General features: G+C 31.4%; 1 protein-coding gene and 1 non-coding gene across 2 annotated transcripts; both read left to right on the plus strand.

Annotated features, from left to right (window-relative positions):
- Window positions 1-9,062: 9,062 nt before the first annotated feature.
- LOC149898972 (uncharacterized) lies at window positions 9,063-10,570 on the plus strand. The gene is made up of 2 exons (XM_090114094.1): window positions 9,063-9,573; window positions 10,142-10,570. The coding sequence occupies exons 1-2, from the start codon at window positions 9,100-9,102 to the stop codon at window positions 10,535-10,537; spliced, it is 870 nt and encodes a 289-aa protein (XP_089970220.1). The 5' UTR covers window positions 9,063-9,099; the 3' UTR covers window positions 10,538-10,570.
- Window positions 10,571-16,570: 6,000 nt separating this feature from the next.
- Window positions 16,571-16,732, plus strand: LOC149898973 (U1 spliceosomal RNA). The gene has a single exon (XR_016458006.1). It is a non-coding gene; the product is annotated as a U1 spliceosomal RNA (small nuclear RNA).

Consider the following 16,732-nt stretch of genomic DNA (forward strand, 5'->3'; position numbering starts at 1 on the left):
GTAAGTATGACGCGTCTTTAAATGTCCGATAACAGCACACAATCACAATTATTATTCTCAATTATATTGTTTATATACGTTTTGATAAATGTATTTTTAACACTAAGCACATGGTAGCACTTATCTCAGACCTACATTGCTGCGATAACCGGAGGCGCGGTCCCGCGTCATTTCATTGACAATATGTAAACGTATGCATGTATGTTTACACTTATTATGTATTTTATTGTATATGATCGGTCAAGGAACGTAATAATAAGTTCATACGCAAAAAACGGGTCTTTATAATAACATGTATGTTGTATTATTGCTATGTGAATAACTATAATAGCAAAACAGATGTAGGTGTGAATTATAATTTGGGTCGGACTCATCGGAGGGTGGTACGGTCTCCAGATAAGGAAGAATATTGTGTTTAATATTTTCTAGTTTCTGGTTAGTAGTTAGTCATGATGGTTGAGAATATAATTTATAATATGGTGACCTATTACTTTATTTTAGGGATACGTAGACTACATCATTTAATCCTTCAAATACATAGAGTATCGACATATTGTCCATTCTAATTGAGTTGTTACTCAATAATTTAGTTTATGATTGAATTATAACTAATGAAATAGAACGGGAACAATAAAAAGCAACCTTAGTGAACAATAAAATCATAAATTAATAGCTTTATATCGTAAAATGTTTAAAATCAAATTACCAACAGAATGTCAAGTTGTTTATCGAAGTTAGCATTAATGAGGTTTATCAACTGAGACGTGGCTTGAGATCGGAATATTCCTAGTACATATTTATAAGCGAAAACATATTGTGATACTGCGAAATGATGCATAATAATTTATACCTATTCCAACAAATTGAGAGCAAGGAACGCTTGTGGAGGGTTTTGTCTTTGCTCAGTATTGAGATATGATAGAAATTAATAATGATTAAAACGATGATTAAATACCTTAGTTCATTAGTGAAGTCAAACAAACAAACAAAACAAAAATACTTTATTGTGCACCAAAATGTTTAACAGAGGTAAAGAAAAAAATAAATAAAACAAAAGACACAGTTGAGCATAACAGGCGGTCTTATCGAATTGAAGTAATCAATTCGAGCCTTCTCTAATTGAGCAAAATATGTCAGTAGACTTAGAAATAGTAGCAACAGCCTTGATTTCACATCTTTATGAGCTATTGCTATTCTTCAACTTGTTATTATTATTGGAATGGAACAATTTTTGAATGAATTGAAATATTTTTGCCAAACACCATTTATTAACATAATTTTGTAGGACCTCGATGTAAAGTCTGGAAAAGATCGCTGATTTAGGGATAAGGATGCTTTTTGTGCGTGTGTTTGTGCCTTTGTGTTTGCTTCTTTTGTATTTTTATTCAAATAAAGTGATATCAATAATTAATTCATTCTATTATATATCATTCTTAAAATATAAATTGCGGCAATTCCTTCAATATAACCTGTTAAGATTATTCCAATTATTATCGGCTTTGCAGTTACGTACGTAGGAGGTTCAAGGGTTTCTTTAATGATACAACTCAAAATCTGACGTGACTTTTTGCTATGATAATAAAATCCCGAAATATAATTTTAATGGGAACATAACCGTGCCTCCTGGCAATATCATCAGCACGGTCTTTAATTACGTGATAATATTTTTATGTTCGGGAATAGTTGCTAGGTTTTATGATCTCTTGGTACATGCTTGCGGTTCCACGTTCTTAAACGTTGAGTTTTATTTGTTTTTTTACACGAGCCGTAAATGATTCATATCTTGAAGAAAAGTTCACTTTTAATGGTTGGGAGGAAATAGACTCGTCAGCTGATCTGACATAAAAACACCCCATGAACATTTAAAAATTAGTAGTGTTTGTTTTTATATAAAAATAAATATAGGATAGATAGATCTTTCTAAGCTATCTTAGGATCTGTATATTGTAATATACTTACTTGATATATTTGTAGAAAAATGTTAAAAACTTGCTTTGTGACACGTACTTTATCACAATCCTTATAAAGCATTCCTGCTTAATAAATAATGCATCTGGGTCGTAAATTATTATTACCTAAAATGTAACAGAATATTAAATATATAGTAAGATACTTAAACAAAACTGTTTTACTTGTAATTAAGATAATAATACTTTAAGTACGTACGTTACGTTTGTTACCAGATCTTTAATACCTAAACACAATTTGAACATCGAAAATATAATTAATATGGTAACATTTTCTGGTACACATACTGATTTATAAGTCACTAGCTTTCCGCCCACGGCTTCGCCCACGTTTTCAAAGAAAAACCCGTTCCCTTAGGATTTCCGGGATAAAACCTATCCTATGTCCTTTCTCGGGTATCAAAATATCTCTATACCAAATTTCATGCAAATTGGTTCAGTAGTTAAGGCGTGATTGAGTAACAGACAGACAGACAGAGTTACTTTCGCATTAATAATATTAGTATGGATTCGCGATTTAGTATTAAATATTGCTTTAAGTACTGTTTTTCGATTTGTTAGTTTCCTTCTATCGATTTTCCTCGATCGTGCTCATAGCTGAGCCGCAGATAAACGTTTTTTTTTATTACCACCATTTTAAAATTTAATACGCAAAAATTATTAAATAGAAGGTTTCAGGAAAATGGGAGAAAGAACAACATCATTTGTAAAACGCAACGCAATTCTATAGTAAAGACAGAAGGCTGTATATTATATAAGAATTTAGAGGATAAATAAATTGCACTACTTTGAGGGGATTTTACCGAAATACGTTAAGTTTTTTGCGGGAGTACCCTTTCTTGTAATACTAATTAGATATTATTGTATTCAAAACAGGTTTTTGCATAAGCAGGGTGATGTAATCTGTAATGTAACAAAACCATTTGACAAAATTTAGTTTTCCTTAACGTTTTTCGTTTACTTGAACGTCATTGATTGTACCATGTTAGGGATAAAGATTAGTACTATTTATGCCTTGAATGTAGCTATGACGTCATTATGGTTTTGTGGTTGGCGAACATGTGGACAGTCGCGTAGAAAAATCTTTGAATGGAGCATTACTAGGCAGAATAATTGTAGAACTATGTGATGTCCTGTTTTTGTTTATGATGTGTTTCCTTGTTTGTTGGAGAATCATATGTTTTGGTCGGTTTAGTGACAAGGAAAAATAAGGTGGTTTTGTTACTGAAAATCGGTGTAAAATAATTTATATTCATGCGTTTAAGATTATAATATACGCTTAAATAGCTTTCTGACCCTCTTCTGTCGTACATATGACATAGTCGCATGATGTCTGTTTTTATGATGGAGCGGGCAGCGGAACAGGTGGTTCGCCTGATGGTTAGTGATCACTGATCATAATCGGCTATGCCCATGAACTTTGAAAAATATCTTATTTCTTTAATAGGTATATAACCATATAAAACATCAAATTTGATTTTTCTTTCGACCCCTATTTTCTAATACATAGGATAGGACACTACTATGCTACTCTCTACGGGCTACGATGTAGCAGATTGCTGATGTAAGTACTCCAAATCCCTCACGATTAGAAATAAAAGTCTGCCAAAGTCTTTAATTTCAATCTCATTTCAAAAGTCTTTAATGCAAGTGACCTGATCGAAAAAGCGTAAGACGGATGGATATCAAACATGCTCAACGTTAATAATCAAGTTTTCACTTCTGCCAGCACTCCCGGAGTGCAACCCGTCTTTTTTTTTTCTAGTCTCGAAGCACAGACTTTATCGTAGACTGCAGTCTACTGAGCCACTGCTCTTGCTCATGGGAGTAATAATTTATGTGTGGAAAGTATACGATTAATAACTTTAAAAAAGTTAAATTATTTATACCATTATAATGTTATATACTTAATAGTGATAATAATAGCTAATGAATCGTCTAAGAACTATGCAATGAGGTCAACTAATGCACCGGACTAACATACAATTAACATTATAACACTTTATTTCCGTATAAATTTTTACATACAATAGTTTTTAGCTTATTGCATTAATTACTAATCGTACTTTGGTCAATACTTTTTTAACGTGAGATTATATTAATTATTGGATATTTTGTATCTATCTATCGCTCTAAAGCGCGTCACACACGGTGAAGATACTATAATATTTTATCTTAAGATACCCGAAACACTGACACAAAATTTCGGGTCATTTGTAAATTGTAACAGGATGGTGGTTCTACAGGGGTCTTAGTACGCAATGACAAAAAGAAAAATGATGGTCAGAACGCTGATACCGGATACCTTAAGATACTGTAATAGAAAATATTAAAGTATCTTAAGATAAAATATTATAGTATCTTCACCGTGTGTGACGCGCTTTATATGGCACTCGAATTGCAACACTTTAGTATTTAATAATAATAAATCATTTTATTATGAAAGCTGTGTATTATTTAATTCCCGATGGGCTCTACATAGTATAAATAATAGTATTATATTACCGGTGGTAGCACGGGAAAATGAAGTTTTCATTAGGTACTAAATAGATAAATTTATTTTATGGGAATCAAGTAGGTATATTGATATTATATACAATAAAGATATACATATATTTAACATCTCATATATATACATATAGGTATATATCATCATTTTTTAAGTGAAATACATGTTATATGTAGTAGTGATGTGAAATATGAAATTAATCATGTTGAAAGCAAAAAGAAACTAAGTATTCTCTTAAATAATAATTAGAAATGAAAAAAAAATCTGTATATTAGCTAACTCAATTATAACGAAAGGAAGAAAAAGCATATAAAGATCATGTTTGGGTACGATGACTGGTGGTGAAACAATTTAGGTTTCTTATGATAAATAATGCTTCAATAAAAAACTTAAAACTGTGATGTAATAAAGCCCACAAACTTTTTATTACAAGGAATAACGTGTAAAGAAGTGTGTTCGAAATATATGAAATATAATACCTATTAGACAGGCTTGTTTTAAAATATTTTAAGGTTGTATACAGTATTCTTTCTCTTTAACCTAAGTTTCTTAATAATCGCAGCATTGTGTCTATGTAATAAATTGTATCCAAGTATCAATATCCAGGCATTTTTTCGGAATTAATTAGGAAAAAACTAATATGCAAGACTCTGCAGATAGTGTTAAAATAATACATTATTGTTTCTTCAATCAATGACAAAAAAGGGCTACTAAAAATTTATTCAATATCTATTTAGGTACATGTAAAAACTAAAACATAGATGAACATAAAGGCTAACTGGTCAATAATATCCTTCACCCCGGAAAACCTATTCATAATATTAATTGAAAGCCCCTACTTACAATACATTATCATATTCATAATAAGGAAATATACTAGCCCCCATAACAAAGGCCTATTATTACCCCAAACCCTCATTAGGTTTCACTAACAATTAAGAATCAGAGCGAGTGGGTCATTTGGAAAAATCGTAAATACTAAGGTCACTGACATTGTGAGTCACAGGTGGGTGTGGCGAGCACAGACTATGCTAAACGCGCGTCTGTTTTATCTGTGCTATTGACAAATTGACAAGTGACAGCTGATTCCCGCCTATTTATAGATAATAATAAACTTTGAACTTTCACATTCTATCTGTCAATTCGTATATTTTTTACTGTCTGTTTTCGTGTATAGTATTCTCGTTAAATTGTTATCTACGATCAAACGTTGAGGATAAATTTCAAGCAGTCTAAATAAATGTATCGACCAAAGTTGTTTTCCAAATTCAAAATGCAATTTATGGAGAAATAATCATCTGAACTAAGATTGTCAAACTGAAGAGCATTTCTTTGATTATGGATTATTTGATTGAGCTAATCAAAGAAACCATTTGTTCGAATAGAAAATTTCAAATTAAGTGCTATTGTAAACTATATTATGTTTCGAGGAAGTCTATGTTCCCTGAATAGGACCCTGGCTGATATCATACATTCATACTCTCATTGATAACGACTACCCCTAAACTCTACTATGCTAAGTAGATCTGCAATCAATGGCGGGGTCGTGGATAATGCCTCTATAAAAAAAAAATCGAGAAATAAAAGCAACTACTTACTTATTCACTTCTCACAAAACTATTTAGGCCGTAGGCATAGCCTAATCATCTACCATTTTCACGAATTATATAGTAACTAATATCCTACAAAATTACCAGCTTCTTTTTGGTCATTTAAAAATCAATGAAGATTAAGGAAAACTTGTCGATTTATTTTGAATGTTATGAAATACTAGCTTTCCGCCAGCGGCTTCGCCCACATTTTTAAAGATAAGCCCACATAGTTCCCGTTCCCGTGGGATTTCCGGGATAAAACCTATCCTATATGTTAATCCAAGTTACCCTCTATATGTGTGCTAAAATTCAATGTAATCGGTTCAGTAGTTTTTGCGTGAAAGAGTAACAAACATCCATACATCCATACATACAAACTTTCACATTTATAATATTAATAGGATTAGGAAGGATTACACAAAATACTATATTAATAATATTTATCACGTCTGTTAAATTATAATCTATGACAGTTTATTTTGATGATTAATGTCGTGTCCCCCTGTACTTAACCTTGGAGATAAATGCAGAATTTAGAAAATTATTTCAATAGCCTTTCAGTATAAATAAATTGCAATAAGATTCTAAACATTATTCGTCATTATGTTAAGAGTCAAATAACACGTTTTATGGTAATAAGAACCAAAAGTAAGCGCGTAATGTCAGGTGTCAGATTCAAATAATAATTATACAAAATTTTAATAATAAATATTGAGACATAAAATAAAATCTATTTAAATAGAAATAAAAATTTAAACAGTATAAACATATTTAACAATTATACAGGGTGTCCCACTATTGGTATACTAAGCGCGAAGGGACTTGTAGTTTGGATATTATTTTTTTGATAATATTTTCCTGAAAATCCATGTTTTCTTCTCTAGCTTCGCGCAGCCGGCATATACCGCTTCTCTAATGTGAGCATTTTGTCTATGAAAACATAATTTTAAACGATAGCTCACGTGCTGGTGGCAAAGTTGGGCGGGTTGCTTGTTATGGGTGTACAGTGTACACATAGAGTTTTAAGAATTCATCTATTTGAAAAAAAAATGCGTCTGGTATTTTATAAGAATTTTTTACGTACTCAGCGTATGCAAAACTATAACCTCCTTTGAGCCTAGTATACCAATAGTGGGACACCCTGTATAGGAATACCTAGTTATGATATTAATTTATATATTATATATTATAAGATTTAACTCTACCACTACGTCTATCTAATTAAATACATATAAGAAATTGATTGAGGACAATTAAACTAATATAATTAATAGTATTAACTTTAATAAACAGTTGCCGAGATATATGCAAAAGTCGTATCAATACTTATACAGTATACTGCCCCAGATTCAAAAATCTTCGTCCAAAATTTTGTAGCCCACACGAGCGAAGCCGCACGCGGAAAGCTAGTCAATAAATAAGACTTATATTTTACTAAACGTTGATTGAGTATCATTTGGTATTAATTCCTAAGTCAGACATGTACCTTAATGCAAAATACGATTGACTTATGTACCTACGAGAAGTACATGTTTAACTTTATGCATGTTATTAAGTTTTTGCTAGTCGCTGTTACTAATATCCTTATTGAAAATTACTGCTTTGTCATCTTCCAAAACAGCAATGTAAATATGCTAAATTACATGCACTATAATAAGACTATAATAGCTGTAAACCTCAGAAAGATATATGAACAAATAAGTATAATAGTGATAAAAAAAAACAATTTGTTTTGCGAATTTACCAGTTTCTGTGTGAAAATGAAAGATATGTTTTCATATTCATATACTTAAACCAATGTATTTAATTTATTTGTGTAATCGATAAACTTTTAATACTTTAATCGATCAATGGACTATTATATCATTCCATATAATAGTAGGTATCATTAGTAATATATGTAGCAACATAGAATATATTCAAGCAAATTAATTAAAAATATAAAGCAACCGCTTTATTACATTTTGCATTATTTAATATTTTTAAGTTGCAAGTAAGTAATGCTTTTGCATTTTTTGCATTGTTTAAAGTAGACACTGAAGAGAGAAAGAGGATTTGCTATCTTTGTTAATTGTATATTTTGTTAATTGTGATGACGTTAAAACGATCTTTATATTTTTAATAATTTCCTGATGCTAATATAAAAGTTCCTTCCATCAAATAATAGAGATGTTCAGTATTCAAGATAGGTAAATCTGAAATTCTACAAAGTCAACACAATTTACGGAGTTTCTTTGCACAATGTAAATTCAACGTAATTAAATAAGGGGTTATTGAACTTTAAGCAAGAAATAACAATTTTTTTCCAAGAAAGTTATTTTAATGCTTTAAGTTTATATAATTACTAGCTGTGCCAACGAACCCGCGTGAAAAATCTAATTTTTCTATACCTCATGTGTTATTCTGATACATAAACTACGTCACTGCCAAATATTATCAAAATCGGTTCAGTAGTTTTCCCGTGAAAGAGTAGCAAACATACATACCTCCATCATCAAACTTTAGCATTTATAAATGATAATATTAGTAGGTATGTTAAGATATCTACCTATAAACGAATTAAACATTAGTTACATAATAAATTTTAATTAATTAAGAATGTAAAACACTATTTAAGGAAGTAAAATTCTATAGCAAATACATCATACTATATACACACACACAATTAATAACGAAATCGAATCGAATTTTAACCCCTTGCCCCTGTTTCTTATGGCCGCTGTACACAGGTAGAGTAAACGGTAGAGTAGAGCGATAGAGTACTAACTATCGTACTTACTGTAGACACCATTGTTAGAGTAGAGTACTAAAATTTAGTAGAGTAGAGTGGCTAGTACCGTGGCAATAGCGGCCTTTATACGCACACTATAGAGTGTACGCGCATGAATCAGCAATCGTGCGTGAAAGAGCGCGCGTATAAAGGGTGGATAGACCACATGCCGCGCTCATCAGTCATCAGTCATGCGCGCAATCGCACTCACGATTGTACTGTGGTTGCCTTTACACATAAATTCTTTCGCGCACGAATAAGATGGCGGACATACGCACGTGGAGCAAGGAATTAGTATTGGAGCTTATTACTTTATATAGATCTTTCCCATGTCTCTGGAAAGTTAAATCGGTGGAGTACAAAAACAAGAATTTAAAAGACCAAGCATATAAAAAACTTATCGACTTTTGTAAAGAAAAAGGTTTTATTGACGCCAATCGTGATTTTGTTGTAAAAAAAATGCAAAGTTTAAGGGGCTCGTTCCGAAAGGAATTGAAAAAAGTTATAGACAGCCAGCGTAGTGGAAGAGGAACAGAGGACTTGTACAAATCTTCCCTCTGGTACTTTGACTATATGCTTTTTACTAAGGACCAAGAAGTACCTACCAATAGCATATCAAATATTGATGAAGATCTAAAGAATGAGATTATAAGTGACGAAAATCTTCATCACGATGTTCTTTCGCCTCAGGAAGAAGAAAATACTGATGGCGGAAATGAGCAACAAAATAAATTCGTAAGTGAACTTTATCATTTTTATTTATAGTAAAGTATGTATAGTACACTCTAGTAACATTACAAGTCAAACATCTTACTTTTTTATCACCACGCCCGTTGTAGCCCGCAGGAGTGGGCAGAGGTGTAATATGGTTTTTAACAAGTAGTTTTTAAGAAAATTTGATTCTAATCCAAACGCTTCATCGCCCAAAACGACGAAGTTTAAGTTGTTAATAGTTTCATTATTTTCTGGAAAATTTAGTTCACCTGATTTCAATTTACGATAACAATCTGTATACTCTAATACTCCACCATCGGACATTCTTCCATTTTTACCCACATCGACATAAATGAACTCATAAATAGGAAAAACTAAGGCCAGCAATACGATGCTATAAAAGTTTTTGTAATTATAGTGAACGGCTCCGGAATACGGTAACGGCACAATGTGTATGTGTTTGCCATCCATGGCTCCCCCGCAATTGATAAATTGCTATTTCGTTTCAAATTCCTTTGCTATCTTAATCCATTCTTCCTTCGTAGACGGCATCTAAAAAGTGAAACAATTAAATTTTATATTTTTTTAGGCTGAAGCTACTCCAACTGAAGCGGCGACACCTCAAAGAAATAAAAGGAAGGCTACAACCAGCTACCAGGCAGAGTTCTATAAAGTCTGCTCTGAACTTTCGGAGTTTGATGTTGCTGGAATAAATATGGCCAAAAAATTAGCCAAAATGGATCCGTTACAGGCCATTTATGCGGAATCTATAATAAATAATGTTTTACGCAGAGGGTTATTAAAAAAACTAACAGACGATACTGATATATGTGACAATTTTTGTAACAAGAATATTCAAAGAGCATATCCTACAACATCCTCACACTCGAGAAGTTCTTATGAATCACCATCCTTGGTAACTCAGTACCTTCCTTCTACCTCTAGTGAAACAAGGGGCACAGAAGAAAATATAAATTTAGCTTAATTAAGAAAATTTTATGAACATTAAAATTTAATGAATGAATAAATGTTGGTATCGGTAAAATTTTAGTTGTGCCACGTATTCGTGATATTGTTGCAGTGTATGCAAAACTACAAGTCCCATCGCGCTTATATAGTATACCAATAGTGTAACACCCTGTATAAATTATTATAACGTATCATCAGCATTATGATGTAGTCGAATTTCATGTTTTTTCCTTTAAGATGCTTCTAGAAGGAAATATGCTAATTCTTATTGTTCTGTATTTCATAATATATTAGGCAACAACTTATATTTTATGAATAAGTAATTACTAATTAGCATAATATTATTGCATTTTTGTTTCATAAAAAGTCATATTAATATATTTTAATTAAAAAGCTATTCATAGCCCACTATCTCACATTTTTAATATCCATATTATGTTATCCTTGTGAACCAAAATATTTAAATTATATTATGTCTTATATTTTGTGAGCTTGGTAAAAAATCGCTGAGAAAAATATGTAAGCAGATGTATTCCCTTTACAAAAATAAATTTACTTCATTATTCTTTGTTGCTTATCTATATTATTAGTCCGGGATACATCGCCCATTTTTGCAAGTGATTACTATCAAGCTAATTTTTCGTGAGTAGCTTTATTTTGATGAGATGCCCAATAATTTCATGTATAAAACTCTCGATTGTGGTAGCTACCAGAGGAAACAAGGATAAAATATTTTGATTTGATGGTTCTCAAATATTAATTACTAACTGAATGTTTTTTTTTGTTCAATCTCAAGATAATTATCTAAATTATTCGAAAAAATATTTGTCCTACAAAATCTATGGTTTGATCAAAGAGTCCCCCTTTCCAATGTGTATCGATAACGAAGTCATCATAAATGATTACTAACCAGCTGATTTTTTTATTTTCACTTATTTAATACTTATATAATTCAACAGACATATTGTCCTACAAATTGCGTAATAAATATTTGAGAACCGTCAACTCAAAAATTTTTATCCTTGTTAATTCTGTAAGCTACCACAATCGAGGGTTTCGTACATGAAATTATTGGGCATCTCATCAAAATAAAGCTACTCACGAAAAATTAGCTTGATAGTAATCACTTGCAAAAATGGGCGATGTATCCCGGACTATATAGTTTTCTCGGTATTTAAAATCTCATCAATAACTATAAACCATAGCCCATCAATTCTACAATCAGTTTAATTGCCCATAACATCCTATTCAAAATGACACAATATGACCGATTCGACTACAAGTAATATGTAAATCATAAAGTAATGAAAAAAGAACTGGGGCCGTATTATGTCCTCTTATTTCCAGACAGATTACGCAGTGAATTGAACTAACTGGCAAATTTATATTATGATCGCAAGAACCAGCTATGGTTAATAATGGTATTATGTACTGTACAGTGTACACGATATATTTTATAAAGAAAGTAAACTTTTATGTAACGGCACATATCCTCACATTCCATGGATAAATACTATTTCAGAACTTTTTTAGTATTCCGTAGCTCTAAACAAAAATAAAACAGAGATGCTCATGCTTATAATATCTCACGTAGCAATTCTACGACTTATAATTTCTTATATCTTCAGTTCTACTGAAAAAGATGAGTCTTGTGTCTTATATTACCTGAAGAACGGCATTCTCACGTACATTAGTCACATTCCTTCAGTCATTCCCCTTGCCTCGTGTAACTAACAGGTGTATTGCAGATCAGTGACATTTGACACCAAGTATAGGTACAAATTAATAATAATCTTTATGGGTCTTCTACACAATGGGCAGCGTTGGGCGAGTAGAGGCAATCACGATAGATTGTGCCTAAATGTCTATGATCGGCCGTCATTGTAGATGTTTATTTATAATCGCTGTAATGGCGGCAAATATCGGCGATTATTTGCTGGGCCAACGCTGCCCATTGTGTAAATGGCCCAATGCGTGAACGGTGAAACCATATAACGTACGTAATTGTATGTGTAAATTTCCATGTACGTAATTAAGGCAGCGATTTAACATTAAATACTTATTAATTACTAATTTGGCTTGTTTTCCATTTTATACTAACCATGTCTTCTGTACGTGTTTGTAGATGGTGTACTTTGGAAAGGAAAATAAAGATTATTTAGTATGTTTAGATATTTTGTTAAGTACAATCAGTATTTATTTGTGTGATATTTGTATCTTTATTACTATGACTAGTGCAGTTTTTATGATAAAAAAATTCACAATGACACAATCCATACTAATATTATAAATGCGAAAGTAACTCTGTCTGTCTGTCTGTTACTCAATCACGCCTTAACTACTGAACTAATTTGCATGAAATTTGGTATAGAGATATTTTGATACCGGACAGAAAGGACATAGGCTACTTTTTACCCCGGGACATAGGATAGGTTTTATCCCGGAAATCCCACGCGAACGGGAACTATGCGGGTTTTTCTTTGACTGTGCGGGCGAAGCCGCGGGTGGAAAGCTAGTATGACATAAGCATAGACTTTATAATTGACGCACCTATTTAAAAGATTTCATCAGACTTATGTAGATTTATGAAATCTACGTCCTATCCAAAGTTATTATATTTTAAAGAGTTTCAGAAGAGTTGTAGATTCAGTAGATATTACCAAACATAAATGGCAGATTCCCTAGGCACTCTTTGAACTTACAAAAATAATGTATATTTTTAAACATTATAAATATAAAGTATTGGCAAATTAAATCGATTAGCAAATACTGGAATACTGCAATATCACGTTATAATATGAATACTTTTCATCAATAAATAATGAAGGCACATGTTCTACCACGCTCAAGGGGTCACGCGGTAGCGCACACACTGTAATTTAATATTGTTTCTAGTAGTTAAGTATATTCAGATTATATTACAAATATATACATGCAAAATTTTACTAAAGTTTGTTATACTTAATGTTATTTCTTGGTTTTACTTAAAATCTTACCTCTAAGTAAACCGCACTTGTGAGCAATGTTGGTATTCAATAATTGAAATTTTTATTTGATATGTTTTTGTCTAAAAGCAAATTATAAAAAAAGCGATGTGGTGCGAAGTTTGAAGTCGTAAATAGATATAGTCTCGTGAAACCATTTCTTCAGGTGAACCTACTTATTATAAAATTAAAACTCACAAATTATATTTATGCATTTTTATATTGTCCAATGTTTAAATCTACTCTCTGTGTATCTTTTTTGATAATAATAATATGTCAACTAATTTCTATAGCACATCTTTAACTTACTACCTACCTTGCTTTGTTAGCAATCTGTGTTTGCTCTTATAAGAGCATGCACCAAAGTAAAATAATTAACTAATAATATACAGAAGTATCCAAAATGTTTATTGTTTATAAATAAACCTAATTGCTCAATTTATATACAAATAAGTGATTTTTAAAAGCACAAGTCAGATAAATTTTCATCTTTGGTCACACGTGGATCTTTTCAATTACATAATATAATGCGTTTTTAGGTTTTAAGACCAATTGCGTTAGTGCAATTAAATGTCTTAAAATAGATAAATGCTAAATAAGATATCTATAAATATAATTTCATATTAATTGGGTGTCTGTGTTGCTTTATAATTATAAAGAAGTTTGTACATTAGCAGTATTGTCACATACTCTTCTCACAGGGGCTTATTTTATGTAAACTGTATTTTAGTATTAAAAAGGTAGAGCTTTTTAAAAGTTGCGAAGAGTTATTCACTTGTTCAAGGTCTTTTGATTATTTATTAGAGTATAAGTGAGAGCTTTCTTCGCTTAGGCTTAGGTACTTAGAAGATTTTTTGTATAACTGAAACTTTAAAAAAAACGCACGTTACAAGCAAGAAGTTTTGTGAAGTGTGATATTTGTCTCTCCATCATGCAAAAGCGGTTCACTTGATCTGAAATTTACTACGACAATCTTGGATTTTGGAAAATTATGTAGTTATTAATATCTTATTGTTATAAAAAAAATATTTTAACATGATGTAAAAATACCATAATTGTTAAAATTGCATACAGTGTAGTAATACTGTTTACGATTCGTTTAGATTTTTATACAAAAACAGTTGGGCAACTTATACATAATGAACAAAAAAATTTTACGATTTTAAAAATACATTTGACTAATCAACAGGGATCTTAACAAAGATCTCACTTAGCAACAGTTACACGTTTAGACATATATTTGCTTACAAACGAAATACAAATTCCCCGATAAGCAATAATAGACTCGTGTAACACAGATATGAGGTTAGTCACTGGCCCAGCACCTGCTTCTTGTGATCTAGACGCGTGGTAAGCAGTGACGGCGCCTAAGGGGTTATGTTTCGTTATATAATATTATATTACATTTTATTGGATTAATGGGAATTGGCAATTTGTTTAATTTTTACTTAGAATATTTTAGAATTTAGACTAATATTAGCAAAATTAGTGCTATCATATAATGCAGCTACAAACGAACAGTTATTACTATTTATTTATATGGAGAATATAATTAGATACCAAGAAAAATAAAATAAATGAGTTAGGCGAGAAAATAAATTAGTATGTCATATTTTCTCGTGTCTAATTATATACCTACAAGTGTTTTTTTTTTGTGTTAAAAGAATTAAAATTTTATTTTTATGATCGATTTATTAGTAAGAATATCGATTATTATAAATCAATTGTTTCAAATTAAATCTTTAAAAAATAATTAAAATGTATTGCCTATAATCATTCTCCTTACATGTGGTGTCATATGCATCGGTGTTGCTAAGATTTTCAACGTGGAGAAAAAAAACTTATTTATTACAGTAATATAGAGATAATTACAAGAAACCGGATGTAGTGATTTTCAACTGTACAGGGGGTTATTAATCTGGCACGATTGTTAGTTATTGCAACAATATATTCACATACTATGTACGATATACATGTATTAAATTGGCAATTAGGACTTCATACTAATATAACTAGAGCTTCGATGGATAGAATATGGTTAGGAAATTATGAAAAATACAAAAAAAAGAAAAAAACTATAAATCCCTACTAACATTATAAATGCGAAAGTAACTCTGTCTATCTGTCTGTTACTGTGTAATTTTGATGAAATTTTGCACAGACAATCCTTAGACCCTGAGAAAGAACATAGGCTAGTTTTAATTGCGAAAAAACACCACGCGGGCGAAGCCGCGGGCTGAAGCTAGTCACCTATATTTTGTTAAATATATATTTATTTATATTTATATTTACTACTGCAATAATACAATTCATTATAAATTAAATTAAACATAATCTCTTTAGAGATTTACCGCGCGCCAGCGCCGTCGACATAGAAAACAAATATCGAGCTCATTCGAACTTTCTGAGTTTTGCAGCGTAATAATAAATCAACTTGAATCTAAAAATTTGAATACCAACTTGAATTTTATTTTTTACAAAGAGTTAGATATAAGTATGCAATTTTTTTAAACCTCATTTGTACATCATATTTTATTACATTGTTAGTTAGCAAATTACATAAATACTATACCAATTACTACGTATACCATTAGGTATCGTTTAGTTTGCTTATTTTCCATAATGAATAGAAAAATCACGTTACATCAACCTTATAATTTTATTTACTAGTGCATTAATGATTGATACACGTAATTGGAAACAATCAGGTCCGGATTAGGACAAAAAAGGCCCGGAATATTAATTAATAAAATGATTTATTAATCATACTAAAGTGTCATCGTTTAATTTATTTAAAACAGTGTTTATTTTTATTATTCATACTAATAAGTAATAACTTAATAAGATAAACTCGAAATTATTCCATTTTCACCGGTCCATAATAGGGTACACATTTAGAATTAAATCTGTCCGGTAAGAGTTACAAAAGAGTTATACAAACATACATAATATTATGAAGCTAATATAGCCGTGTTAAAATCATAGATGGCGCCAGTAGTACTTTAACTCGCGCTATTGAAATGTTATTTGAAACGCGTAAGTAGTCTTAGGTACTTGGCGAAATCATACTTACCTGGCGTAGGGGACACCGTGATCAGGAAGGCGGTTCCCCCAGAGTGAGGCCCCTCCATTGCACTGCGGCGGGGTTGACCTCTGTGATTATCCCTAATGTGGATAACTCGGACGCGTAATTTTTGGTAGTGGGGACTGCGTACGCGCCGTCCCCC

The sequence above is a fragment of the Colias eurytheme genome, chromosome 21 (genome assembly GCF_061535395.1).
Source record: "Colias eurytheme isolate Ceu_HAF_F1 chromosome 21, ilColEury1 Martin Lab GWU primary, whole genome shotgun sequence".
In the NCBI taxonomy this organism is placed as follows: Eukaryota; Metazoa; Arthropoda; class Insecta; order Lepidoptera; family Pieridae; genus Colias; species Colias eurytheme.

What these genes read in the sequence shown, in the direction of transcription:
- LOC149898972 (XM_090114094.1), top strand. Translation starts at nt 9,100, where the DNA reads ATGGCGGACATACGCACGTGGAGCAAGGAATTAGTATTGGAGCTTATT. An exon ending in ATGAGCAACAAAATAAATTC is followed by an intron (nt 9,574 to 10,141) that starts GTAAGTGAACTT and finishes ATATTTTTTTAG; the next exon opens with GCTGAAGCTACTCCAACTGA.